General features: G+C 52.7%; 11 protein-coding genes across 11 annotated transcripts; 4 read left to right on the forward strand and 7 right to left on the reverse strand.

The window, feature by feature from the left end:
* Nucleotides 1–24: 24 nt before the first annotated feature.
* Nucleotides 25–1,876, reverse strand: N0V89_000077 (uncharacterized protein; the record flags this gene model as incomplete). Its single annotated transcript, XM_056208902.1, has 2 exons — nucleotides 25–1,756; nucleotides 1,872–1,876. 2 exons carry the CDS (start codon nucleotides 1,874–1,876, stop codon nucleotides 25–27), a joined length of 1,737 nt encoding a protein of 578 aa, XP_056075724.1.
* Nucleotides 1,877–2,029: 153 nt separating this feature from the next.
* N0V89_000078 (uncharacterized protein) lies at nucleotides 2,030–3,001 on the reverse strand (the record flags this gene model as incomplete). The annotated part of the gene is given in 2 exon segments (XM_056208903.1): nucleotides 2,030–2,980; nucleotides 2,993–3,001. 2 exon segments carry the CDS (start codon nucleotides 2,999–3,001, stop codon nucleotides 2,030–2,032), a joined length of 960 nt encoding a protein of 319 aa, XP_056075725.1.
* Nucleotides 3,002–3,205: 204 nt separating this feature from the next.
* N0V89_000079 (uncharacterized protein) lies at nucleotides 3,206–3,703 on the reverse strand (the record flags this gene model as incomplete). Its single annotated transcript, XM_056208904.1, has 2 exons — nucleotides 3,206–3,650; nucleotides 3,699–3,703. The coding sequence occupies 2 exons, from the start codon at nucleotides 3,701–3,703 to the stop codon at nucleotides 3,206–3,208; spliced, it is 450 nt and encodes a 149-aa protein (XP_056075726.1).
* Nucleotides 3,704–7,323: 3,620 nt separating this feature from the next.
* On the forward strand, nucleotides 7,324–8,126 carry N0V89_000080 (uncharacterized protein; the record flags this gene model as incomplete). The annotated part of the gene is made up of 2 exons (XM_056208905.1): nucleotides 7,324–7,397; nucleotides 7,451–8,126. The coding sequence occupies 2 exons, from the start codon at nucleotides 7,324–7,326 to the stop codon at nucleotides 8,124–8,126; spliced, it is 750 nt and encodes a 249-aa protein (XP_056075727.1).
* A 1,739-nt stretch (nucleotides 8,127–9,865) lies between these two features.
* On the reverse strand, nucleotides 9,866–10,850 carry N0V89_000081 (uncharacterized protein; the record flags this gene model as incomplete). Its single annotated transcript, XM_056208906.1, has 2 exons — nucleotides 9,866–10,489; nucleotides 10,845–10,850. 2 exons carry the CDS (start codon nucleotides 10,848–10,850, stop codon nucleotides 9,866–9,868), a joined length of 630 nt encoding a protein of 209 aa, XP_056075728.1.
* Nucleotides 10,851–11,071: 221 nt separating this feature from the next.
* N0V89_000082 (uncharacterized protein) lies at nucleotides 11,072–12,643 on the reverse strand (the record flags this gene model as incomplete). The annotated part of the gene is made up of 6 exons (XM_056208907.1): nucleotides 11,072–11,629; nucleotides 11,686–11,742; nucleotides 11,785–11,856; nucleotides 11,913–12,158; nucleotides 12,212–12,504; nucleotides 12,559–12,643. 6 exons carry the CDS (start codon nucleotides 12,641–12,643, stop codon nucleotides 11,072–11,074), a joined length of 1,311 nt encoding a protein of 436 aa, XP_056075729.1.
* Nucleotides 12,644–13,468: 825 nt separating this feature from the next.
* On the reverse strand, nucleotides 13,469–16,620 carry USO1 (Vesicle-mediated ER to Golgi transport protein; the record flags this gene model as incomplete). The annotated part of the gene is made up of 4 exons (XM_056208908.1): nucleotides 13,469–13,944; nucleotides 14,003–16,214; nucleotides 16,262–16,312; nucleotides 16,360–16,620. The coding sequence occupies 4 exons, from the start codon at nucleotides 16,618–16,620 to the stop codon at nucleotides 13,469–13,471; spliced, it is 3,000 nt and encodes a 999-aa protein (XP_056075730.1).
* Nucleotides 16,621–17,309: 689 nt separating this feature from the next.
* RAT1 (5'-3' exoribonuclease 2) lies at nucleotides 17,310–20,516 on the forward strand (the record flags this gene model as incomplete). Its single annotated transcript, XM_056208909.1, has 2 exons — nucleotides 17,310–19,780; nucleotides 19,829–20,516. The coding sequence occupies 2 exons, from the start codon at nucleotides 17,310–17,312 to the stop codon at nucleotides 20,514–20,516; spliced, it is 3,159 nt and encodes a 1,052-aa protein (XP_056075731.1).
* A 396-nt stretch (nucleotides 20,517–20,912) lies between these two features.
* On the forward strand, nucleotides 20,913–21,986 carry N0V89_000085 (uncharacterized protein; the record flags this gene model as incomplete). Its single annotated transcript, XM_056208910.1, has 3 exons — nucleotides 20,913–20,917; nucleotides 20,991–21,692; nucleotides 21,743–21,986. 3 exons carry the CDS (start codon nucleotides 20,913–20,915, stop codon nucleotides 21,984–21,986), a joined length of 951 nt encoding a protein of 316 aa, XP_056075732.1.
* A 1,176-nt stretch (nucleotides 21,987–23,162) lies between these two features.
* Nucleotides 23,163–23,912, forward strand: N0V89_000086 (uncharacterized protein; the record flags this gene model as incomplete). The annotated part of the gene is made up of 1 exon (XM_056208911.1): nucleotides 23,163–23,912. The coding sequence occupies one exon, from the start codon at nucleotides 23,163–23,165 to the stop codon at nucleotides 23,910–23,912; it is 750 nt and encodes a 249-aa protein (XP_056075733.1).
* Nucleotides 23,913–24,245: 333 nt separating this feature from the next.
* Nucleotides 24,246–25,895, reverse strand: N0V89_000087 (uncharacterized protein; the record flags this gene model as incomplete). The annotated part of the gene is made up of 1 exon (XM_056208912.1): nucleotides 24,246–25,895. One exon carries the CDS (start codon nucleotides 25,893–25,895, stop codon nucleotides 24,246–24,248), a length of 1,650 nt encoding a protein of 549 aa, XP_056075734.1.
* Nucleotides 25,896–26,808: the final 913 nt, after the last annotated feature.

Here is a 26,808-nt window from a genome sequence, read left to right on the forward strand (position 1 = left end):
TCACACTTGCGATCCCCCATCTCCCTACAAATCCGCCTCATCCATATTCCTCACAAACCCAAACACCCATCTTGTCACATCCCTATGCGCCTTTCCACCAATCCTCTCATCCACAGTGTGAATTCTACCCAGCCCCTCCTGCTCCCTATCCCATCCCATACTATACCGGAAGATATGCTCACTGAGACCCCAGTAGTATCTCGTATCCGTGTTACCCGTCATTACACCCGGCGCCACGAGCAAGTCTTCACCATAGAGAGCTCTTGTGGTACCCGAAAGGATCTGGAAGGGTGTGCCAGGCCCGGTGGGCGTGACAGGCGCAGGCTCCAGGTGCTCCGGGCGGGTCGACAGCGTGAGAGACGAGGGCGTCTCAGTCGCGTTGTTGAAGGCATTGAGAGTGAGATTGTGCTTCTTGACGATTGGGGTGAAGAGCTGGGCTACGTGGAAGAGAACAGCATCGACGGAGGAGCCGATGTTGATGCGGTGGTTGATGGTGAAGGTGGTGCGTTCTGGCAGTGCGTTTGTCTTGACGCCACCGTTGATCAAGTCGACGGCTTGCGACGTCGTGAAGAGGTACTTGATTTCTAGACCGGCTTTTGCTGCTTCTAGCGCTAGTTCGTCCTTGTTCCCCTTCTTCGCGCAAGTAGATTGATGTGCGCGTTTCCTGAGGAGGTGCTTGAGGCCCTTAGGAAATTCGGGTGCATGCTCAGCACCACAGTACAACAAGGATAGGTAGGGGTTTGACTCGTCGAGCTTAGGCTCATAGGGATTCGCCTCGATGAGGGAGATGAGCTCGGCAGCGACGCCAATGCCGTTGTGTGCTGGCGGGATCGACGAGTGACCGCCCGGCATGCGAACCGTAACCAGGACATCCACATAGCCCTTCTCACCCACTCCAGGAATGGCCCAGTTGGCGCCCCAGCCCTCCAGATTCGCCGCACCCTCATCGACGATGATAGCGGCGCCGCCGTGTCCATATCTCTTAAGCAGTTTCTGCGCGAGATGCTCTGCGCCCTCCCCTCCAGAGATCTCCTCGTCGAAGCCAAAGCTCAAGACGAGAGTTCGCTTCGGCTGGAACCCAGCGTTGATGAGCACATCCACCGCCTCCAGAATACCCATCAGCTGATTCTTGCAGTCGCTGGCGCCACGGCCCCAGACAAACTTCCCATCCCAGTGCCCACTAAATGGCGGGTAAGTCCACTGATTGATCGTGCTGTCCGGCACAGGCACCACATCTTGATGCGCCATCAACACTGTCGGCTTCAGCTCAGCCTCAGTCCCCTTCCACGTGAACAGCAGCCCATGCGTATTCACCTTCTCCACATCCAGTGTCTTGTAGATCAGAGGAAAGGTCTCCTCGAGATAAGATGCAAAAGAGTGGAAGATATCCCATCGCGGATCGATCCCCACATCGCCCATGTCGTCGTAGCTCTGTGTGGGAATCTGCACCGCACCGGAGAGGTGCTCGATGGATTTGTTAAAGAATGCATCGGAACTTAGGTATTCCCACGCATCATCCAGCTCTTTCGTGCTTTTGGACGGAATCAATGGAGAGGCCTGAGGGCATTGCGCCTCAAATGAGATGGGGGCACTGGATCGCCATTGCCGTGTTACGAGGTCGCTGACGTAACCGTGCGAGAAGAAGGATGCTGTACCCAAAAGAAGGAGACCGCATGCCAATGGCTTGCGGAATGATGCATTAGGAGCTTGTCGGCCCGCGAGTAAAGGCTGCTCTGCCAAGTTCTTCTCCATGGCGCTGAGAGATATGAGGTTGAGGTGGATGGAAAGGTAGGCGCGGGGATAAGACGGAGGTGGGGAGGAAAGAGGCACTACTGCTAATATGGAAGGTGCGCGCGTTATCAGACAATCACGACATGGAAACACTTTTAGAGTTTAGACGATCTTCAGCACCGCAAGGAAGTTGAATTACTATGGTATCGTGAATTATTATGATTACTTATGATGCGGACATTGACTCGACTTGCGAAGTGCTGTCTCGCCGCGATGCTGAAACGCTGCCCAAAAGACTTCATTTGTCACAAAGAATCGACCTTCTGAACCAATCGTGGTGCTTCGTTTCCTTTAACTCGCCGTTATCTTGCTGGGAAGACGCATATGCATCATTGACGAACTTGGGCCATGTGTTCGTCAGCACCAAGTACTTGATCTCCTTCTCCGCGGCATCGAAAACGGTCTCTTTGAAAGCTTCGGGAATCGCATATGCTGTTAGGACATCTTCGTAGCCCGGTCTAATCATATTTGAGACAGAGTTGAGGTTCGCGCGTCCAAAAGTGCCCACGTTGACGCCGGATCTTAGCTCGACCATTGAGTCGGAGTCTAACGACGCGTCCTCGAACGGTGTAGGTGAGTAATTGGATGCAATCGATCGTTTCCGGAAGATGCGATTCGCGGCATCCTCGAAGAGATCGCGCAGTGCAGCCATGTTGGCGTGTCGGATATTGATAGGAAACTCGGAGACGCTAGGAGACACGAAATGCGCATATATGGAAACGGCGGCGATGAACTGCTGGCGACGATGCTGAGCGGTAGAGACTGACAAGTGTAGCCATGAGCGCCGCCAGTCCGCGAGATGTGTGAGAAAGCTGATGTTCTCGCCAGAGAAATCTCGCAGAGCGGCGAACTGTAGGAGAGGCACGGCGTTGGTGCGTAAAGCATTCTCAAGGCCCGCCATGGTGTAAAGGTCGGACCTCTGGGAGTCGATGGACTTCTTGCTCGCAAGATGAACTTCCTTGATAGTGAAGGACTTGCTTGAGACTGCGGTGCCTTGTTTGGTGGAACAGTCCGAAGAGAAGTTCGAACTGCTAGGTGAAATAAGCTCTTGCCGCTTTTCCCACGCGGCAATTGCGTCCAATGTCTCCTGGCGGAGTCTGTGGGTCTTGAAAATCTCAAAGATAGGGAAACCAATGGTGACCAGCTCCATGAAGAAGATGCACACTGAGAACCACATAGGCGGAATGAACTTCATGTTCACATATGTCATTCCTGGTGCGTAGAGACCTGCAAGCCACATTGGCGAAGCAGGAAGCCTAATACAGCCGGTTAGCAATTGGAAGGAATCGCACATGTTTGAGTTGATGCTTACCCAGCAATGCAGCAGCATATGGTTTGCAGCCGCCATCCGTGGACATCGTTGATACCGCGTGACTTCCAAAGCATGTACGGTGCGTATATCTAAGGTCGGTTGTCAGCTAGAGTCCTCGCAGCGCATGCCGTTGCTATTACTGACCCAAGCCCAGAAGAACTGCCACACGATAGATAACCACCACTCCCATCCTTTGCTGCATTCCATGCCGACCAACTCAGGAGCTGATGGCCTCGTGTCCCAGTCCCAAAGTCCATAGCTCGGGTGGAATTTCTTTGAACCAAAGAAGACGAAGAGCGTGAGAATGAGCTCCACGGCAAGTCCAAGCCCAATGTACACCATCTGGCGTTCGATCTTGTCAGCCCGCTCGACACCACGTAATATCCTGCGCCAGCGGCTGTTCGCTAATTGCTCGGCTTCCTCTTCTTTCAGGGGCGCTTGGTCGCTCATCAGGCTGAGGTGTGCGAATTGCTTCTGTCGGCTGGCGACATGCAAGAACTGGCTGTTGGCGGTTTGGAACATAGCGATACCGAATGGGAGGTATAAGCTTGGCAGAGTCAGCTTCGTTGGACCAAACACAATGCATTTCACGTACCTCATGATCCAAAACATTGCCATGCACGGCACCAACGCCCCAAGGACGTATCCAAGAACACATACAAAGCCATAGAGATGAAGCGGGATGATGCCGAGGAAGAGGAGAGGAAGGTTTCGAATCCGAATACAGGGCAGCTCGCGATGGTAATAGAGAAATCCCATGCCACAAAGGAGAGCGACTGTCCAGGCTACATCGAGTCCGATGTAAGCCAATCCCAGGCGATCCAACACTAATCCGGACATCCTGAGAGAGGACTCGAGTATCAAGTTTGAAATCGAGACAACGCTGGCGGCCCCTCCGTGCGGGAACACGATTCTTTTGACTTCGTTAGGTCGATTCTCAGCTCCACAATCAACTCAACCTTCACGTGGCTGACGTGGGGTGGAAGAAATCATCGGCAGGGGTAAAACGAGTGTGCATGGCAAACTAGTGCTGAAGGTCCCAAAGCGCATAGTTTAGCACATATCTCCTGCCAGGTCTGGACTGGTGATGTAATGGTACTTGTTTAAACCTCGGCGAATGAAAGTATCGCCCTCACACTTGAAGAAGAAGCTTTGAAGATTGTGGATGCCTGGGCCAATCGTTCATGCTGGGCAGTCGGGCCGCCGGAGTGGAAGAAGACGCTTCGAAGGGCTAGCGCCACGCTTCCCTCTTTACTTTTGCGACCCGCTCACCAAAACATCGTTAGGTGTCAAAGTTTGTTGCTGTCCATAGCATTGCCGATCCGCATTTTGAGCGCCACAGCCCACAGGCTCCGTTGCAGCTGTGACCCTCGTGATGCCTGAGTGCGAGAGACCCAAACTTTGGCAGGCACTCGCAATTCTTCCAAAGAGAAGGTCGTTGCCTCGTCGAGCTCAAAATCAGCTTCCAATGCAGCGTTACGAAGATGCAATTGTGCTCTCTGGTTCCGGGCTCAAGGTTAGGGTTGGAGGCGCTGCACAGCACGGTGCAGGCGGAATATTTTGCACGAGCTGAACGGCGTTGGTTCCTGACTATCTTCCCGCGCCAACATGCGCCAGCCATAGGCACTGTGCCGCGCATGCAAGCCGCACTTTTCATTCGTCGGCCATGGCTGGGTCGCATGCACAGATCGATCTGCAACAGAACCACGGATCGATCGGACTTCCACGCGGCTAGGCGATGAGATTTCCGAGAGATCAACCGGCGATGATGACTCGGCCAAGCCCGCGGGTAAATTTCGTCGTTCAATGAGAGCAATCTCCTCACGTGTTTGACAGCATAGGCAGGTCTGACAACGAACCGTCTTGTTGCTGGGACGGCTTGGCGCTTTCCGCTGGGTCACTGCCTCTGTTGGCTCTGCCTCCGCCGACCGCTGTCGCCGTCGGATGGCGTCGTCCCTGGCGCACTATTAGGCGTGTGGGTTGAATCGCTTTTTCTCGCTCCCATCCCGCCAGAAAATCGAGGAACATGACTCGATAAGCAGAGACGCTGACCATGATAAGAGCGACGGTCGCCTCAATGACTAGCAAAAACGTTACCGATACATATCGGATACGGTTAACCGCGGTATCGTACTGGAGCGCTAAGCGAGTTGCAGCCACCACGACGTTGAAGATGGATAGACTTTTGAAAACAAAGTTGACGATAGTGTTAGACCGAACGGTGTTGGCCATGTGGATGAGCAATATTGGTATCGATATGACTGCCAGTCTGTCAATGCGCGCATCACTTGCATCAGCACTGATACTTACCCAGCACATCGGTCACGATATCGATAAGGATTATGGCAATCTCCCAAGACCTGGTATTGACGCCTTCATGGTAGCGGCATTGTTCTATACGAGTTAGTCTTTTCGAGGGGATGGAACAATATGCCAAGATTTACCTCCTGTGTGGCAGAGTACAATGGGCTGCACAATTGTGAACAAGAAACCAGCGATGCAAAGTCCCACGGCCGTCCAGTAGTAACGGGTCAAGGCTATAACAACGTAGGCATACGGCGGCTTGTAGAACTTGAACTGTGCCAGGTAGCAAAACTTCACACAATAGATGGCGATCCATATCAGCTCTATGGCTGCCACGAGGCGCTGCGAGACGTCCGTGGGTTCAGAGGATGCAGTCCGATCTTTGTCGGCATGCGTATCCTCTGTCCGATACAGTTGCTGGATAACTGATTGGAGAAGTGAAGATCCACCCAGTAGGAAGGGCACGACAGCGACCAGAAAGTAATCATTGCCCATTAACTTCCCTTTAGTCGAAGCGCGCACCGCGAACCGGGAAGCCAAGAAGAGGAGCGCAACCACACACAGCGTCCACATGGTGACCTTGACCCGGTCAATTTCCATACATTATCCCTAAAGTGCGGACCTTACTGTGAATACCTTCACTGGGACCATCCAAGGTTCCTTGGCAGTGGAGGACATTGCGTTCGGGAGAGGTGAATGCCGGCGCTGCCTAGCCAGCGCATCATGGACCCGGGTTGGCGGAACCTCAAAGCGATGAAATTCAATTGCCAAGCTAGATGAGATGGTACATGCGCGCGTGATGATGGAGTCGCCGTCCTCAAAGTGTGAGGGCCACGGTGAGGCTGGTCGAGTGTCGATCGGATCTGCTGTTTGCCGGTCCGTCGCCGAGGCCCGAGCGCGGCTTGGAACCTGGAGCGACACTCCATGAAAGCTACCATGGAAAGTACCTATACCTAGTGTCGCAAACGTAAAGTCGGCGAAAGCAAATCAAGGGGTATGAACAGAGACGAAAGGAGATGAAAGGAGATGGGAAGAATCGTGGAGTCCCATACGTTGCCTGTGTTGAGGACGAACTTAACCATCCGCGCCTGTCTGAACAATCCCTCCTGACCTAGGCTTATCGACAGCGCATGACTTCTCTTCACAAAAACTCTGGGCTTTCCAAGTATCCCATCATTGGATGAGTCGAAGTTAACAGGCAGGAGAACTGTATAGTGAACCGATCCTGGCAAGACGAGAAAGGATAGAGCGGGTTATGGAATCAATCGATGTTGCGCGAATTGCAGCAAGAATCGTGTGCAAACGTGAGAACTATCGAGAATAAGGTATGAACGTCCCTAACCGCCTTCGAAATTGCCAGGAGTAAATTGTCTTGTAATACATACGCATGAGTGAATTTTTGGAGTGGCTTGCGCATACACCCGCCTAGTACTTTCCGCATCGCTAGCCGTTGCTTGCGGGAACAATGCTTACTCAAGAGGACAAGACCTCCTACCCATCGTCTTTTCGTTCAGCTGCTCTACAAGTTGGTTAATTTCATTGAGAAACTCGACCACATCGACCGCCACGAAAAAAAAAAACTTCGAGGAGACGGTCAGACCTCATCAAGATCAGCCTCTCTGCCAACGATGAGCCGCGGAACGCAAGTTAGCCATGCTCGCCCTTTGCTCTCATTGCCATGTTAACAGTTTCGTCAACCGTTTCGGCTCATCAGCGCTACAGGCGAGATAGTCATGTGACTATACGTTTGTGCGTAGACGTAGGTGAAGGTGGGATGAAGGTGAGGTGAAGGTAAGGTGAAGGTGAGGTGAAAGGGACAGGCTGAGGTGAACCACGCCTTCCGCAATCGCTCTGCCGCCTTTATCAGGTCCACAACTTCCGCAACTTCTCCACCGCAATCCCTCACTCCACCAGCCATGGCGTCGACTTCTCAGGAATCGACCGCACCGGGAACTCCCAAGAAACCGCCCGGCAGCCGTCCGCGAATCTCGTACGCTTCCTTATACTCGCTACTTTCAAAGCGCCTTGCTGACTCCATTGTAGTGGCGTAAAGCAGGCATTCGCAACTGTCATTGTCGGCGAGGCCAAAGCCGAGTTCGTCGTTCATGAAGCACTTCTCACTCATTATTCGGAGTTCTTCCGCGCAGCTCTTCTAGGCAGATTCCAGGAAGCCGAGACCAAGACTGTCACGCTGAAGGATCAGAACCCGGTTACATTCGAGATCTTCATCCATTGGCTTTATCATCAACGCTTTCCTCATGCAGGCTATGGCGATGACAAGGACTTGGTCGCCCTGTACGGAGACCCAATGGCGGAGAACGGGGTCTCTGCCGACGCGCATAGGACCAAGACGCAGGTTCTAGTGCGGCTCTATGTGTTTGGAGATGCTCACCAGGCTGTGAGATTCAAGAATGATGCCTTGCGTACGCTGTTCGCGCATCTCAATGGCAAGAAGCATCATGTTCCTTGCCCATCGACGTACACTTATGCGTTCAGCCGGCTAGCAAACACCGACGCGCTGTGTCGTCTCTTGGTTGACCACCACTGTCTTAGAACAACAAGCTACTCCTGCGATGTTGACGATGGCAATTGTCCTTTCGATACCAACTTCCTCTTCGAGGTAGCAAAGCGATGGGTCTGTTTGGTTCATGGTAAACCGCAGACAAATGTCTACAGCTACAGCCTTACTATGACGGACTACGTGGTGAAAGCGATGTGATGGCCGTGGCATAGGTGGATCAGAAGCTACGGAACGATTGGTCTTGGTCAAATTGACTTATGGAAAGTGGCTCATATAAGTGACCGCTTGTTCAAGGAGAACGCTACACAATGCTACACTGCATATTTGGATTGTCTGTTCTCCCGATCCGTCAAATCCAAATTATCATGATTTTCTTCCATTTTCCAGTCCTCCCCCCTCCGCCTTCCTGTCTCCATCTCTCTGCCTGTTCCTCCGTACAAACACCCATCGAATCAAGGGAATAATATGCCGGTCGATTTTTCGAAGCAAGCGCTTATTGGACACTGTAACCATCCCTTTCCGTGACCCTCCACCTTCAGCAACTCGATATCGCGCTCCATCCGCGCCTTCCTGCGGCTCCACAGGTTCTGCTTCTCGGGCGTTTGACTGCGCAATCTTGGGGTCGTGATACCATCTGGATGCTCGACGAGCAACTTGTGTAAACGAATCCGCGTCGGTCATGTTGTGCGGCGTGGGAAGTAGTTGCGGTTGGACGATCTGCGTGGGAGAAATACGAGATACCTTAGGTATACTGTATACAGGTGTACTTATTGGTATTGTATAGGTACATCCGGACGCGACCCTTCATAGTGGTTCCTTATCAATGATGTGATATGCAAGTCCGCTCATGATCCATGTACCGATCCTCTACCGGGGGCCGTTATTCGTGCAGTTGCCGCATCGGGCATTCGCTAGCGCGATTAATATTCGGCGTGCAGGGTTACAATAAGACCTACTCGTATAGGCACTCAGTAGAGCTGTATTACAGGATGTACCGAAGGTAGGCATGTGCACTATGGCAGAAGTTTCAGTACGTGTGGGGCGGTCGGAGCACACCTTTCAACGGTTCGTGGGGGTGATCCGCCGGGCGCCTTACTGATTTTGGCGTCGATCGTGAACGCCGCTGGTGGAGATTAAGGACTTGATTGGCTGAATTATGATGGGAGGAGGAACAGGTGTAGGAGAAAGATTGAATGATTGTATATGGTATGTTTTCTCGGGTCTATTAGCCTGTATCATGAGTGCCCTAGACCTAGAGAGAATCAGCCTAAACCAACCAGGAAGGACGAGATCACACACAGCAAGTACATCCATGCTTCGGCCACTATCAATTGCTTTGCGCTACAGTTTGTCAGCGGTTACAAACAGCGCGGTATAATTTCCGCCACCGATGTCCCACGCACTTTTGGGATCTATTATCTGGGACACCTTGTCGATTGCAGCTCAGCTCGTCTTGCACCCGCAAAGAGACATCTGATAACCCAAAAAGGTTTTGGGGGGTGCATCGGGTGAACCGCAAAATGCTACCGCAGTCATAGACCCATAACTATCTCCGAAATTTCCATCAGCCTTCCAAGAACTCACTCCAATCCTCACCAGCAACATACTCCTCCCAAGTCTTCAACCTCTCGCCCACCGGCAAAATCTGCGCAAAGTCAGCCCTCCATCTCTAATCCTCACACTCGATCAATCTCACCTCGCTAACCTGCACCACCCTCCCCATGCAACAACCTCCTCCAAGTCCCGAAACGCAAGACCCACCTCCCACACATCCTTCGCCAGAAACTCCTCGAACCCCAACTTCTTAATCGTCTCCCAACTCTCCTCCTCACTAACATGTTGATACGACACTTCCCGCCCAACATGGCGTCCCCAGATCTCCAACTGCTCCTTCATACTCACAGGATCAGGCGCAACTAAACTCACCGTCCTGCCCCTCAACCCCTCCCCTCTTTCAAAATAGTAAACGCAGCTTTCCCCACATCCCTAACATCCACCAACGGCAACTTCGTCCCTGCGTAAAAAACACTGCTCTGAATCCAGACCTCCCTCCCTTCTTCAACCATCTTCTGGGGAGCGAAAACATCCCGAAATTGCTGCCAAAGCTGCATGTACGTGCCTACCCATAGCACCGTCGTCTTGCCCCACAGGTCATCATGCGTAGACTGCAGCCAGGATACGACGTCGGCTTTGCCGTCGAAGTGCACTACAGCGGAGTATTTTCCTTTGCTGGCCGAGCGTATACTAGGCAGACTCGAATAGATTAGATGCTCTAAGGACGATGAGCGAGACAGGATGTCAAGCACGCGCTTCGCCTGGCTGATCTCGCGCAGCGCGCCGGGGGAAGCGCAGGACCAGAAATCTGTGACTAGGAAGACGGCGTGGACGTCTTTTAATGCTGTTTCTAGCGAGGCGGCGTCTTCGAGGTCGGCGTGTACGACGGAGATGCCGGCTTGGACGAGCTTGAGGGCGGAGGGGAGGTTGGGGTGCGGGTTAGGCGAGGATGTGGTAGGGTTGGAGGCGGGGAGGAGGGAGAGGAGGTGGGATATTAGGGCGCCGCCCTGGGGTTGTTAGTCTAGTTGGGATGGAGGGGAGGGGAAGGGACTTGGTGGCCTGTTGCGCCGAAGACGGCGAGGGTGTTTTTCTTTGGGGGACGTGGACATGGTGGGTTTGGGGCGGAAGAACTGTTTGCTTGGTTTTAGACGGAAGTCTGGGAAGGAGATGGCAATGGGTACTGTATGATCTGTGGCATATATAGGTAGAAGAGAAAGACGTTTTGAACTTTTGATCTTGATGTTGGATTCCTGTGGGAGCATTGTATAGTGTGAGTTGTCGCGCCGACCTATCAGATGCGTGTATTTCATGTCAGAAGCACGTCAGAAAGTCAGAGGCAGCTGAGAGGATGCGAAATCCCACTAACATAACGTCTCAGCTTCGAAGAGATACATCGATATCGCGCGAGGGACTTGTGAAATGGTCCTAACTCCGCAACGATTTTGTCAGCTTGCACAGGGCAAGAGGAGTCGAGATGGCAGCAGTCACTGGAACCCTGTCACTGTAAGTAGCTCTCATCCAGAACGTATACTCATTCATATATCATACCAGGTCAAAAGTCTCAGACCTACCATCTCGCCCCCAATTACTTACTGCTGCGGCGGCACCGCCGTATTCTGACTCCCCTCCTTCCTCTGCACCCACCCAAACCTCGGACTCCCACCATTCATATCAAAAACAGCATACATAGCCTTCAACACCGCATCCCCATAAATATCCATATCCATACTGCCCCTCGACTGAATACTTCCATACACCATCCCGTTCCCTGCGTCCGCGAAACCCAAGTCTTCCTTCTGGAACGCAACCTGCTGGTCGCCGATCGCGAGCGTGATTTCGGGCAGCGCGTCGGCAGTCGTGGAAGACGGGAAGATGTACCCCTGGTTCGTGTCGTCGTATTTTGCGCCGGGGATGGCGGCGTAGACTTCGTCGACGAGGGTGTCGTCTACGAGGCAGAGGGTGGTGCCTGTGTCCATGATGGAGGTGTTGGATGTACGAGACACCTTCTTTCCGTTTATAGTCGCGCTTGCGGACGCGATCTGCCAGAAGCCTTGGCTGGAGTCTACGTCGGCGTAGTTGATGCTGGATTCGGTGGCGTCGGCGGCTGTGAGGGTATCCTGGTCGATGAAGCCGAAGGTGTAGAAGCTCTGTTGTGCCCATGTTAGTTGGAATAGGGGGATTTCGCGGTTGTTGGGGGTAGTACCTGGCCCTTGTCTGCCTCGTCTGTGTCCCTCCAGCTACCGAGGTACGCAGTGAATACCTGCTAGCCAGCGCCCTGCTGCGCTGCGATGTTATCGACCACCGTCTTCTGCTGTGTCGGAGAAACGGTGTTGATAGAGCTGAACGCTAGGCCGAGCAGACCGCTTCCATTGCCCTGCATACCACGTTAGCACAAGTTACTCGACTGTTTGTACGAGCGGCGAAACGTACCTGCGCAAACTGCTGGCTCAGCTCCTTTGCCAACTCTACTGCCTGCCCTTCCACTTTGAGACCGCCCAAATCCACAGTATCAGTTCCTACATCCCCGCTAGCACTGCTGGAGTCGCCGTACGAGATCTTCCAGGTCTCTCCGCTCAGCTTCTTAAAAGTGCTGGACTTGGTGGCGTCAAAAGCAACTTGTTGGTTGTTCTTGTTCGCTCCGCTGAGAATGCTCTTTGGAAGCTCGGTAGACCAGACCTGTGTCACCACGTCAGTACGAGTGAAAGAGAATGTAAGGAAACAAGACGCACCCAAAGATCACTCGAGCCAGTGTCGAAATCGAGGTACAACTTCTGCTCTGGCGTGCCGACGCCGACCTCACACAGATACAGCGAATCGTTCTGGATGTCTTCGGCGGGCACTTCGCCCTCTGTGCCGCTAGTTTGTGCTCCAGTACCAGTAGCTCCCTGAGAAGAGCTCGGATGGTGCTTCTTTGCGAGGACATAGTGTGACCGCATGCGGCCACCTGTACGGCCGAATTTGCCCTGAGGCTGGAATTGCTTAGCTTGGAAGTAGGGGCCTGGCTTGGTGGGGTGGAAGCCATCTAGACCAGTTGCGTTAGTGTGTGTTTAGAGAGGAGGGGCGGGAAGAAGCGTACATTTCCGCATAGCATGAAGGTATGACTTCGTGCCGTTGGCCTTGTAGACCGAGTTGCGCGGGACGGCGAGGCGCTGGAAGGACATGTTGCTTTGATAGTGTGAATGGGTGTTGAGTTGAAAGGTTCAAGTTGGATGATATTCTGGAAAGTCGCAAGTGGTGGTATGTTATGGTATGAAGCGCCGGAATGTCAAGATAGCTCTGGTAGATATATCTGCTCTGCAGCCCATTGCATCACATCCCCTCACACCTGAAGCAAACCTGCTCGCCCCTCTCCCCACACCCCGTACTCTCTTATCGCCCACAAACCCCAACGTGGCAGCATCCCGCCCAAACAGAGGTCAGCCCGAGGACTGATCGTCGCACTTGTAAGGTCCAAACCTAACAAAGAAGGCCAGATACGGGTCGGTCTTGTAGGGTGTCTGCAAGGTTCAAGCTTTACCAAGCACAACAAGCTTCACGGATTTCCTTGGTCGAGCGCCCGCGGCAGCGGGCGTAACCGCGTTAGCGCCGGTACTTGGTTTGCATGAAACGGCACGCGCGTTGCCATCCTGGGTGTATGATGTAGAATGCACGCCATCATCGTTTGAGGCGAGTACATGAGGTGGATTGCAAGCAAGCAGTCAGTCGACAAAGATAGCGTGTGTACCTGTTGGGGACGGGGTGCATATCGTGGCGCACATGTGTTTGCGACGGGTAGCGAATGATCAGCAGCAGGTGAGTTATGCAGCACGAGGTCCAATAGACATGACGTCACAGAGTTACGCGGCCCCCCAGGGCTGTTTGACAGGGCTCATGCCTACCACGACCACAAGACTTGAACAGCAGGTACGAGGTATCGCCGATAGCCATCTGATGCCGGAATTCTGTGCAAGACGAACGCTCTCTCTGTAACATTCGATAAACGTAGTCTATTCTTCGGCCTCGTCTTCGTCTTCGTCTTCGTCTTCGTCCTCATCCTCGTCTTCATCGTCATCCTCCGCCTCCGACACTTCCTCTCCAAGCTCCTTGAGCCTCTTCTTGTCCCGCGCTCTCTTCTCCTCCAAGTCCCCAAGCACAACAAAGAGATCATCCAGCTCAGTCTGCGCCGAGGCGCGCGCCTCTTCCTTCTCCTTGACCGCCGCCTCAGCTTTGCTGAGCTTCCCATCTTTCTCCTTGGCCGCTGCCTCGGCCTTGCGCATCTTCTCCTCTGCGTCCTTGACCTTCCATGTCTGGTCTTGCATCTTGGTCTTGACATCTTGGACTTCCGCCTTTAGCTTATCAATGGTGGACTGGAGATCCTTCGCATTAGACGTGGCCTTATCCGCAATGGCTTTCAGGGCGTCTTTCTCGGTTCTGAGCTTCTTGATTTGGGCTTCGCCTTCTTGAATTTGCGTTTCGAGCGTGCCTATGGACTTGTTAGCATTGTTTGCGTGCGTGTTGGTTGAGAACTGCAGGTCACTTACCCTTTTCTAGATCGATAGCTCCGATTTCGTCGCGATGTCTCTGCTCGAGCGAACTGATTCGGTCGCGATGCTGGTCTTCGAGCGCCTTGTTGGCATCTAATGCCTCCTGATGGGCACGCCCTGCATCCTGTAGACTGCGTTCTGACGCACTTAACCGCTGCTCTACCTCCCCACGAGCCCTGCTTTCCTGACGAAGCTTGTCATCGTACTCGCGTTTTGTATTTGCCACAGCAACCGAGATTTCCTTGGTAGCCTGTTGCACTTTGTTGTTTAAGGCGGCAATCTGCAAGTTGTACTTGTTCTCCAGCTCAAGTAAAGCCTGCTTGTGTTCGCGTTCCGACTTCCTCACGTCTTTTTCATGGTTTCGATGAAGTTCTTCATTGATGCGCTTGATGTTGTGTAGTTGTTGCTGGGACGAGTCCTCAATCTTTCGCCGTTCTGCTTGCTCTTGGTTCACCTTCTGTTCCAGCGTCAACTTTTCGGCTTGTAGCTGCTCGATGGCGTGTTGCTTCTCGTCTATTTGCCCCCGCAACGAATCAACAAGATCACGATCAATACCATCGTGCGACTGGAGAATCTCAATGACGGGATCCCGGTCAATGGCGCGAGATAGGCGGCTAAAGTTGTCCTTCAAGAAGTCCACAAAGGTCTCATCGAAGAAGACACTGGCCAGAGCGCCTCCTGACGCTTGCGGCATCACTTCAAAGTCGCGAACGTCCGGATGATGGCGCAGTTCCGCGATGGCATTGAGGTACTTCTCGCGACCCAGTTTTGAAGTCAGAAGAGGCTGCAGGTCTCGTCTTGGCACCGGCGAGTCTTTCGTGGAGAACTCATAGATGATGCCAAGCAGCGAAGCGCACAAGCCGCGCACGACCGTCAAGTCACTGCCAGGCTTTTGTATCGTTTGGATGAGGGTTTGGAGGCTGCTAGCTTCTCCCAAGAAGTCGTTGACAGCTGCAGCGTCTTCGAAGAGCCATCCGGACAACAGCATGAGATACGCAATGGGTATCCGCTCGTCTTCCCCTAATTGTAAGCTCGCGATTAGGTTTCCAGTCAGAGTTTGGATGCATGTAACGACTTCCTCGCCACTTTCTGCATCACCTTCGACAACCTGCATGAGCTCGTTCTTGGCTTCGCGGTCATCGTAGATGAGGTGAAATACGAGAACCGCAGCGAACCAGGTCCGGTAGGGATCAATCATTTGTGAGCCTTGCGGTCCAGTAATCAGTGTGGTGAGTGCATTTGCCGTTTCATCAGCACCATCAAGGTGACCGCCGATGGCTCTCCTAAGAAAGTGGGTTTTGATCTGAAGGTGGTTGAAGATGTAAGCTTTGATGCATTCGCAAGCGGCAAAACGAACATCGAACATGTCATTGGAAGCTGGAGTAAGAGCGAGATCGAGAAGCGCATCGATGATATAGACGGTCGATGGTTCGTTCGGGGAGGTGGTACCATTGGTGACGGGTCCGGCGATGGGCCGCACTTGTAATTGCGCGAAGCCTTCTTGTAATCGAGCATTTCCTCTTATCAAATCTGCACAAACATTCAAAGACTCAATCTTGATGGGTATTGCCGAGGCAGGACCGAAAGCCATGTTGACGACTTGCTGCAGTATGCCATGCTTCACGAATGCGTTTTGGTTGGGAAGCGTGCTGATGCTTCCACGAACCAAAAACATGCGCAAAATTGCCAGCAGCCCCCAGAGGTTCTTGTCCGCTTGTGGGCTGACCCAGTCATCCTCGTCTTCAATGCTCGATCGCGCCTTCTTGGGTTTCTTGGCCCCAGGAAGCAGGGCTGCTAGCTTTGCTACATGTCCCATCTCCCGAAACGCGGTCTGGTTCGAGGTATTGAATCTCACGAGGTTGGCAAGCAGCGACAAGCAGTCCTGGACGACGATTGTGCCCTGTGTGAGCGAGCCGTCGGCCTGGATGAGGTTGAAGACCTTGTCGAAGGCATTCTCGAAAACGATAAGCTTTTGGAGCTCTTCCGAGGTTCGCGATAGGTCGTTTAGAAGTATCAGGCCTTCAGTGCGGACGGCATCTCGCTGATCGTCCAGCGTGGCCACTACCTTCCCTACCCCAGGAAGAATACATTCTTGTGTGCGTTCGGGTCGTGCGTCGGAGATGGCTCGTATGAGTTGGAGCGAGTAAAGGCGCGAGTAGAAGTCGTCGGTCTCGACGAGGCCAAGGAGAATGGATATGTTATCTTGCCGCTACCATGAGCTCAGCACTGGCAGTAGCACAAGGGGAAAGCGCATACCTGTGTGAACTCATCGGCCAGCCAAAGCGCAATCTCCTCTGAAGCTTCAGGCTGCTACTGTCAGCTTTGTCGGAGTAGCACACATGTTTATGGCCTACACTTTGCTCATTCGGGTTGAAGAGCATCAACAGCGTTTCCAACACCACCTTGATTGTGTCCACATCCTCTGCATCTTTGTTCAAAGCCGCAATCAGCTCCCGCAGAGCCCCAGAGGCTACAGATGCCGGGTATTCTTTTGCGAAGCTTCGCAGACCGAGGATAGCCGCACGTCGATCCTCGAGGAGGGTTGCGCTTGAGAGACGGCCGCAGAGGGTGCTGATAGTATCGGTCGCGGTCTGTTTGGCCGGCGCCTGGAACATTTTGGCGGTGTGCTTCGACTACGGGATCATTGCGTGGTGAATTTGGTATACAGATACGGATCGAATGTACACACGCTTGCTATGCGTGTAGATTAGCGTATACTCGAGGTAAGCCACTCCACATTGAGCAGTAACCACAAAAGGTGTGAATGCTAGGGCTGGTCTTAGCTACAGCTGTTCTCTCACAAATTCCGTGTGATACGGAGCAGGCAAGGGCTCAGCCGTCACGGCGATCCAGCGCCCGAAGCTCCGCGCCCTAGTCCCAGACTTGGCGCAAAGGTTTCCATGCGATCGCGACTCTTCGCGCTTCATCCTCACCCATCTCACGACACGTCGCGCAGTCTTCGCTGAGGACGCCCGCGCATCAGTCAACGCGCCCTACTAGGCCGCATCATCTCATTTTCTTTCCGGAAAGGTCGCCCGCACCGCAGTATCCTGGACTGCCTCGCGCCTTCCGTTTCTGTCACCCAGCTCAACAGCAACAGCCTTGAGTGCTTGCTAGAGCCCGTCTCACACTACATACATTTCATCAAGTGTCTAGTGCTTCTCAACTGCGTGGCGCGCTGCCATATACGCATCTCTCGCATCTCTCGCATCTCCCGCATCTCCCGCATCGCCGTAGCCGTGTCGCATAAACCCTACAACACCTATATCACACACCTGCGCTGTGAGCGCCCACACCTGCCAACATGGGTGTCCCCGCTATGTTCCGCTGGCTCAGCCAGAAATACCCCAAGATTATTTCAAGTGTCATTGAAGACTTGCCCAAAAAGGTCGGCGACGAAAGCATACCAGTCGACCGCACCCAGCCCAACCCCAATGGCGAGGAGTTCGACAATCTCTACTTGGATATGAACGGCATCGTGCACCCTTGTTCGCATCCTGAGGACAAGCCAGCCCCCAAAACTGAGGCAGACATGATGCTTGCCATCTTTGAGTACACTGACCGCGTTGTGGGCATGGTGCGCCCACGAAAGCTGCTGTACCTGGCTGTCGACGGCGTCGCGCCTCGTGCCAAGATGAACCAACAGCGTTCGCGTCGTTTTCGCTCAGCTAAGGAAGCCAAGGAGAAGGACGATGAGAAAGCTGAATTCCTTCAAATGCTCAACTCGCAGAAGGCCAGCCGCGGCGAGGATATCACAAGCCTGGATCAGGTTGTCGAGAAGACCTGGGACTCCAACGCTATCACCCCTGGCACCCCCTTTATGTTCATGCTCGCTGAGAGCTTACAATACTGGTGTGCCTACAAGTTCACCACTGATCCTTCATGGCGAGACATGAAGGTCATCATTTCTGATGCCTCGGTGCCCGGTGAAGGTGAACACAAAATTATGAACTTCATCCGCTCTCAACGCGCTATGCCCACTCATAATCCCAACACTCGCCATGTCATCTATGGTCTAGACGCTGATCTCATCATGCTTGGTCTCGCCACTCATGAGCCTCATTTCCGCGTCTTGCGAGAGGATGTTTTTTTCGACTCTGGCAAAGACAAGAGCTGCACTAAGTGCGGTCGCAAGGGACACATTCGCCCCAACTGCCCTCATCCTGACGACGGCTCCAAATTGACCGAAGAGGAAGCCAAGGACGAGTGGGACGCCGCAGAGCATCCTCTCAAGCCTTTCATTTGGCTTCACATTAATGTGTTGCGTGAGTACCTCGCAGTAGAGATGGACTCGCCCCAACGCAAGTTCCCGCAGGACATAGAACGAGCACTTGATGATTGGGTCTTCATGTGTTTCTTTGTTGGTAACGATTTCTTACCACATCTTCCTAGTCTGGAAATCCGAGATCAAGGTATTGACTTGCTCACCAAAATCTGGCGTGAACTGTTGCCGCAAATGGACGACTATGTCACGAAGAATGGCTTTCCCAATATGCTTCGAGTGGAGCAGATCTTACAAGCTCTCGCTCGCCAAGAGGATGAGATCTTTCGCAAACGCAAAGAGGTGTCCGATCGACAAGCCGCGAAGCGTGCTCGTTTCGGGGATCGTAACAAGAATAACGGACAACCCGCCTGGACTCAGGCTCCTCCAACCAAGCGCCGCAAGGAGGACACTAACACGTACCTCGACGCCGGCATACCCTTCTTTTCTCCTCAGGATGCTCAGTCAAATGAAGTGCGTGCCGTGTCCAAGGAGATGCTCGCGAACAAGAACCAGACTAACAAGAGCGCTGCCGCAAAACTCAAGGAGATGTTGAAAGCCAAAGCAGATGGCACTGCTCCACCCGAGACTGACAGCCAGGGCTCAGAGACTGTATCTGCACGTGGTACAGAAACACCTGTTCAGCTTGGGAAACGCACGCATGACGCGATCGAGGACTCCGACAATGGCACACCGGGCAGAAGCACCCCTGTAGTTCCTCAGTCGCCAGCGCCATCACAACAGAACAAAGATGGGGAGATGCCCGAGGACACTGTCAAGCTTTGGGAGCCCGGCTACAGGGAACGCTACTACACTCAAAAATTTGGAGTCGAACCCGATGACATGGAATTCCGTCACAAGGTCGCCCGTTCTTACGCCGAGGGTCTCTGCTGGGTCCTGGCATACTACTTCCAGGGCTGCCAGTCTTGGACTTGGTATTTCCCTTACCATTATGCACCTTTCGCCGCCGACTTTGTTGGTATAGCAGATATGGACCCCCACAAGATGTTCAACAAAGGCAAGCCCTTCCATCCGTATGAGCAGCTTATGGGTGTGCTTCCCGCCGCATCGAACCACGCGATTCCAGAACCCTTCCGTATCCTCATGTCAGACCCAGACAGTCCCATTGTCGACTTCTACCCCGAGGACTTTCCCATCGATTTGAATGGCAAGAAATTTGCATGGCAAGGTGTCGCCATCTTGCCATTCATCGATGAGAAGCGCTTGCTGACTGCTATGGCTACCAAGACTGATCAACTCACTGAAGACGAAGTGAAGCGCAACCAGTTCGGCAAGGAGACCTTGATGTTCTCACAGACAGGCAAGCTGTTCAAGTCGATGAACAAGACGATCTATGGTAAGGGCGAGAAAAAGGTCCAGATTGACCACCAACACAGCGATGCGCTCCATGGCGAGGTCGAGCCTCACGAGCTGTTCATTCCTGACAGTCAGCTCGTTCCTCCCTTCGACGCCGAGAGCGAAGACTTCGACATCATTCAGGACGGTTCCATCAGGTATGTTAGGCTCCCGTCATTTATTGATCACTGTCTAACACAATATAGAGTATACTACGAAATGCCAAAGATCGAGGCCAAGACAGCCCACAAGTCCGTCCTCCTCAAAGGCCTCACCATGCCCACAAAGATGCTCAACGAGAACGACGAAGCGCACGTCCGCCGCCAGCAGAACGGCCGAGGCGGCTTCCGTGGCGGGCGCGGCGGCGGCCGTGGAGACTACAACAGCCACAATAACCAGCGTTCTGGCTCGTACTCGAATAACGGCGACGGCTACAATAATCGTGGACGTGGAGGCCACAACAACAACCGCGGAGGGTACAACAACGGGGGACGGGGTGGATACAACAACTTCCAACCCCCTCCAGGCTTCCCGCCGCCACCATTCCCCGTGCCAGGCATGAACGGCCTACCTCCCCCACCACCAGGTTGGGTCCCGCCGGCACCTCCAGGTCTAGAGGCTTGGGGTGGTAACGGTAGACCACCCGTGCAGGCTCCTGCGGGCCAGCAGCATTGGGGTCCTCCGCCGCAACACCACACAGGGCAGGGCTCGTCACTGCCGGGCTACCGCCCTCCGAATGACATATTGGGTCACGGCAGAGGCGGCGGCGGGCAGCAGCGAGGTGGACGCGGTGGGTACAATGGCGGCAGAGGAGGAAGGGGAGGGTACAACGGTGGTGGCTATAATGGTGGTGGAGGCTCAGGGAACGGGTACAATAACCAGCGCCAGTTCTAGTATGACGGGTGGTTATATTAGTTTGTCTGGGTGTTGAGGGGATTTGCCCAAGGTCTCTTCAAAAACAAATGACTGAGTTGAATACCGTTCGAGAATCACTTCTTGTACGATATCAGTTTTTTCTGTAATTTAGACATGGTACAACCTTTTGCAAGGGACGCGATTGAAGAGAATGAAAAGTTCTTGAGTATGCGTTAGAACTCTTATTTGCGTGTGAGTGAGAGAAGACTGTTGAAGTGGCAGTTCCTATGATCACGATAATCGGGAACAAGAGGAGACTAACGTGTGTAGGCGGAGTCGGCGCCTTGGGGCACTATTCGACAAAGCGACGTCGTTCCCGTTGATCTTTACCTCATGCGGATTTAGCATTACAACTACTCGAGCACACCGTGACATATGGCGTTTATGTCTCATAGACAGTCGGTAACATACATACGACATCCTTCCCATTTTCGTAACAGTTACCAAAGACAGGATGGACTTCTCTAACGCCGCCCTCCCCGCGCACTACGGCCTACACTTCACCCCAACCTTCCACTCCAAAATCCCACCCAACATCGACCCCACCTCTACCACGCTCCCTAACCCCTTCATCGTCGTAGTCACAGGCGCAGGCAAGGGTTTAGGCTACCACATCAGCCTCGCATACGCCAGCGCAGGATGCTCAGGACTAGCCATTTCCTCGCGCACAAGCTCTGACCTCGATGCGCTTGCCTCCGAAATCAGCAAGATCGCAGAAAAAAGAGGCACGAAGATCGAAGTCCTGAAAGTAGTCGCCGACGTGCAAAGCGACTCCGACGTCTCCAATCTTGAGAAAGAAGTCAGGCAGAAATGGGGCAGAGTCGACGTCATGATCGCCAATGCGGGTGTCATTTCTAAGTACGTAGAGGCGCCATCGTCGTCGGGGAGTAACCTCCCGCGGGGCATCGTTCAAGATGCAGATTGGGCGCGTGTGCTGGACATCAACTTGAATGGTGTGTGGCGCGTTAGTAAAGCGTTTGTCCCGCTGCTGAGCGAGTCGAAGGACGGACCGCAGGCGCTTATTTCGAGCTGTAGCATGGCGGCGCATTCTACAATAAGTGAGTTGACGCCGATTGCGTATAATGTGAGTAAGGTGGCGGGGATGCGGTTGATGGAGTGTGTGGCGAATGATCATGGGGAGGAGGGTGTGCAAGCGTAAGTTTTCTTCCTCTGTCATGATCTGTGAGTGGACGCTGACTTTGTAGGTTTGCGCTTCATCCCGGTGCAGTTGTGACGCCGCAGACGAAGAACCATGCTGGCGGTCAATGGAGCGATATTCTGGCTGATGATGAGGGTCTCGCTGGTGCGTTCTGTGTCTGGTTGACTAAGGAGAAGAGGGAATGGCTTAGTGGGAGATACGTGAGCTGCAACTGGAATGTCAAAGAGTTGGAGGCGAAGAAAGACGAGATTGTGAAGGGCAATCTGCTCAAGTATAGGATGGTTGTGTGATGCGGTCGACGCGTGGATATGCTTTTCCAGCACAAATCGCGCGCCAGGTATTGTGTGAAGTTTGCAGATGGCGATGAGGCTGAAAATTTCCAGAGAGGGCTTATAGATTGGTGACACTTGACCACTTGGCGACGCAGCTGAAGTGGCTATGCAGGCAACACAGGAAGACTCTAGTAGGAAGGCTGCAATTGATCTCGCGCAATCTAAGTGTCCCCCTCGCCCCTACATTCCAAATATAGATGCTGAAGGCGGCCATTGACCTCTGAAAGGCCGTCCGTATTTCCATCAAGAGTCGACGATTTCCGTAACCGGCAAGAACGTGCGCCAGCGTTCTAAGCATTCCCAAAACAGTTGTAGAGAATGAGACGATATGTGCTGAGCAGATCAAAAGACCCCAAGTGGGCGATCATGGTGTTGAAGGAAGCTGGTGCAGAGGGGTGTAGGAATGAGTGAGCGTCCAATGACCAGTGGAGCACATTGCATCATGGTCTCATCGATTGTCGCACACCGGCCCTTACTTACCAAACGAAACTCTTCATATCCACGTTGCGTAGTGAACTAGACCAGATGTGAGTAGAGTGCAGATGCTGAAACAGAGGCGGTGTGCGCTTTTCATTCAAGGGTACGTAGAGCGGATATTCTATGTATAGCACTAGTTACAAGATGCTAAGAGTACAATCGGGGTTTCTGATTGTTTCCTGCTATGTTAAAATTTTTAGTCGGGATCTGAATGCGAGACACCCTAAAAGCGTATAATTCTCCGGTTAGCATTCCCAGCATTACAAAGTCTTCTTGTCCAATGAACCTCTGCCAAATAATACTGTTAATGGCCAAGCATGCGTCTACAACGCGTAAACCTTGCCATTTCTTGCTTAGTTTCACGCCATACCAATTTGGCCCCCGCAGCCAGCAACCTCGCCGACGAGGCCACCCGGGGACATACACATATGTAGGGTACCCTGGTGCCCTTAAAGTGCGTATGGACAGCCTCACCCTAATCCAGAGTGTACCTATGGTAGTCGGCGATATGGCTATGAATGAAGATACTCCGCTTGAATCAAATACTCAGGAACATAATATAAGCCCTAAGGCTATTCTCTACTTTGCTTGTCGCTCCACAACAGTTATTCAATCTTCAACTTTACATCCTTGACATACCCTCAAGCTTCTTTCAATATGAAAATCACGACTTTGTTTTTGTCCGCGATTGCTCCGATCACCGCTTTTGCCATATGCTCGAATGAAGACTTCGACTATGATCCCCTTGCCATCGGCCCAACAGAATACATACGCAGCCTTAGCAATCTTCACACACGAGCGCTCACTCAGATTGACGCTCATGTTCACGTCCTCGTTTCGAAGAAACCTGATACGCCTCCGAAAGCCGTCGTGCAAGCGAAGATAGACTTCCTGAACAGCAATTTCAAGCCTTGGAACTATCATTTCAACCTCGCAAGTGTCGAGACTACCGTCAATGCAGAATGGGCTGCAGGTATCGACAATGACAAGGCGGCCAAGACTAAAGCTCTACATAAAGGGAACTACCAGAGTATCAATATCTACATGGTCGAAGGCGCTGGCAGCGGGTTGTGCTCCCTTCCTGCGGCTGGCACTGGACCCATCAGTCAAGCTACGCTGAGTGGAGACGGCTGTTTCGTGCCATGGGGCCCGGTCCCGATCACGAATTCAAGCACCTTGACGCACGAAGTGGGTCATTGGATGGGTCTCTTGCATGTCTTCCAGGGAGGTTGTGATGATACAGATGGTTGCGATGACACAGCGCCGCAGGAGGGACCTTCTTACGCAAAGATGGCGACTGCTGGAGACCGCAGTAGTTGTCCAGCCAAGAAGCAATGCAACGGAAATGGCAAGCAGAACGTGAACAATTTCGTAAGTACAGAGATATCTGGAAAGAAGCGTCACTAATTTGGAAATAAAGATGGACTACAGTGATTGCGCGCACGAATTCACGAAATGCCAGGGTGGACGAATGGATGTTGCCTTCACTACAAGGCGGAAAGGAAGAGAGGTTCAAGGCTAACGAATCAACATGCAAGGACGAATGCACGTCGAAATCGGTCTCGCTATCACAGATAACCAGTATATACACATAGATTTCATAATTTCCTTCGTAAATGTATCGTCTCAAGGCATCTACTCTTACCTAGTAACTCCGAATTATTTGAATTCACTGGCTGTGATGTGCACGACTGAAATATACAATTTGATTTATTGAACTCTTCAGAGCATAATACCACTTCAAAATTTCCAAGACCAACCGTCATGTGTCAAAGGTTCCATGTCAGGATGGGAAGCCTCCGCCCTTGCGTACTCGTCGTCGATGACCTTTCTCTTTGCCTCGCTGCGAACCTTCAGAGAAACAGGCATTTGCTCTCCAGGATTTCCAGGCATCTCCCCAGGATAATCCTTCGGATCAAGCGGCAATTTAGCATTTGGCGCTGGTACAATCTCGAAAGCCCACACCAATCGCATGATAGCAATCGCCAGGGAGCGCTCAGCGACATGATAACCTGGACAGATACGTCGCCCAGACCCGAAAGCGAAGTGATCGCGGTCCTTGACGTCGGTGGAGTTCTTGCTCTGCTCGCTCGTCGTTAGATCTCCGTCGTAGCGTTCAGGCCAAAAGCGCTCTGGATCGAGGTGACGATTGGGGTCGTGCCCTATAGCCCAGGCATTAAGATGAATGCGAGATTCGGCAGGCAGACGCATGCCGTTATAAATCAGCTCCTTAGTGGTGATGTGGGGATGACCGAGTGCAACGGGTGGACGACAACGCCAGAGCTCTTTCATCAGGTAGCGGACGTATGGTATTGACTCGAGGTCTTCGTAGACTGGTAGACGGTCTGCGGCTCCGACGACAGCTTCGATCTCCGCCAGCGCTTTGGCTTGAACATCGGGGAACCGCATCATTGCCTCGATGAATGACCATGATGACATCTTTGAAGTATCTGCAGCGCCGATGATGAGCATAAAGGCGAGGTAGGCGGCCTCAGAACGGTCATCGAAACTCATGCCCTTCTCGTCTTGCAGCCTCCGGGCCAGAAATGAGTCTTTCACTGTACCCGCCTCGATGGCTTTCTCGACTCGCCACAAACGCTCGTCACACCATCTCTTGTTGTCTTGAAAGATTACCTTTCCCTTCCTTTCCCAAGGCTTGAGGAAAAGAGGCAATCTGTCTAAGACTGGTAGTATATCGACGAGGTGTGAGCCAGGCAGTGTTCCAAGAATCTGGTCCAGTCCGCTGCGAAAGATATATTCGATTGCCGGGTCTTTCTCGTCTGGTATGTCCATACCAAACGTTTGACTTGAGAACGCGCTGTATGTATACCGGCCAATCCCATTGAACAGTCCCACGCTGTCACCAGCTAGCCTGTTATCATTGGCGACCTGCTTCAGGAACTTTGCGGTTTCAAAGTGCAGATACTCAAGCCCAGCATCAGCACGTGGAACGCTGGTCATGCCCTGTAGAATAGCCTTTCTCTGCTGTTTCCATCGCGGGTGACTTGCATTTAGCAACAAAACATTCTTCTGGTCGCAGATGTGCTCGTTGCTGACGATCCAACGCGGCCGCTCAGAGGTAGCGGCAGAAGCTTTGTCGAAGATGGCTTTGACCGCTTCGTCGCTGTTGATGAAGTATTGTGTAAAAGGGCCAACCTGAACACGAACAATCTCGCCATGGTCTCGAGCGTATTGTCCGAAGAGAAGGTGCTGGGAGCTTGTTTTCGTCGACCCGATGACACCCAGCGCGTTGCCCAGCAATGGAACGCCTGGCGGCTTCGGAGGTAATGGGAGCTTGCCTCTGTCTTCAAACCATCGTTGTAGCCGTAGGAGAAGGTAGATGATAGGGGCGCTCGCTAGAGCTAGTAGTGGAATGGACATGAAAGACATTGCTAGGAGTCCACTGCGTGTATGGTCACACACCATGGTCGCAGTCCCTTTTGAACATGTCTGGTGGTACGATGTTTAGGATATATTGTACGATCTACCCCGTACCCCGCAAAGTCTCCCCAGCTCTGTCATATACATGAATAAGAACATGATTGGACACGAGAGTGACTGGTCGGAACTTCCGAAGTGGTCTACGGGTTATCCGGTCGAGAACCGTGTCTGGGATATGTGCCTTGCAGTATAATTCGTGCTGCATGATGAGCTGCTTCCGGGTACTCATTATCTCCGTGATCCGAGCGACCTCTTTCATCCGATTTGCGGTATCAGTAACGGCCCGTAATAATGGCTCGAATATTCATGATGGTCCCAGGAGCAGTACCGAGGACGTATGTGCCATATCTGCTGCTGTCGTGCCTGTTATTGTGTAATTGTGGTGAGGTCTTGGTCTCCACTTCCCGAGGGTTTGCGGGGTTTCGCCTCGCGCCGGGCCCGCATTGACAGCACCGCCTTCGATGCTTGAGGAACCGCTCCTTCGTACAACAACCGTTCAAACGCTGTGTATATCGTTGGGTCATGATTTAGCATCATTGGGATTCTCCTCCAAGGTTCAGTCCAGGCTCGTACCTTGAATGAGCAACCCTCCGAATGCTCTGCCTTTGTGTCTGCTCAGGCGCTGTGGCACTGAGCGTACCTTTCCAAGGCTTAACATTGAATTTCGGGCAGAAGAATTACAACGGGTTATACCAAAAGAAATGGGAAGCTCAAGGCACTCATCCGAGACTTACAAAAGCCATATTTCCCTCAAAAGTTGCCTTTGATTGAGCAGGGTGATTCGAAGGGGAGAGACCGTCAAAGAACAGGTACCGGCGTAAATAAGGGCCTTTATTGCCAGCAATGCTTTCATCTGAGTTTC

This window comes from Didymosphaeria variabile, assembly GCF_027946475.1.
Source record: "Didymosphaeria variabile strain IMI 356815 chromosome Unknown scaffold_1, whole genome shotgun sequence".
Taxonomy (NCBI): domain Eukaryota; kingdom Fungi; phylum Ascomycota; class Dothideomycetes; order Pleosporales; family Didymosphaeriaceae; genus Didymosphaeria; species Didymosphaeria variabile.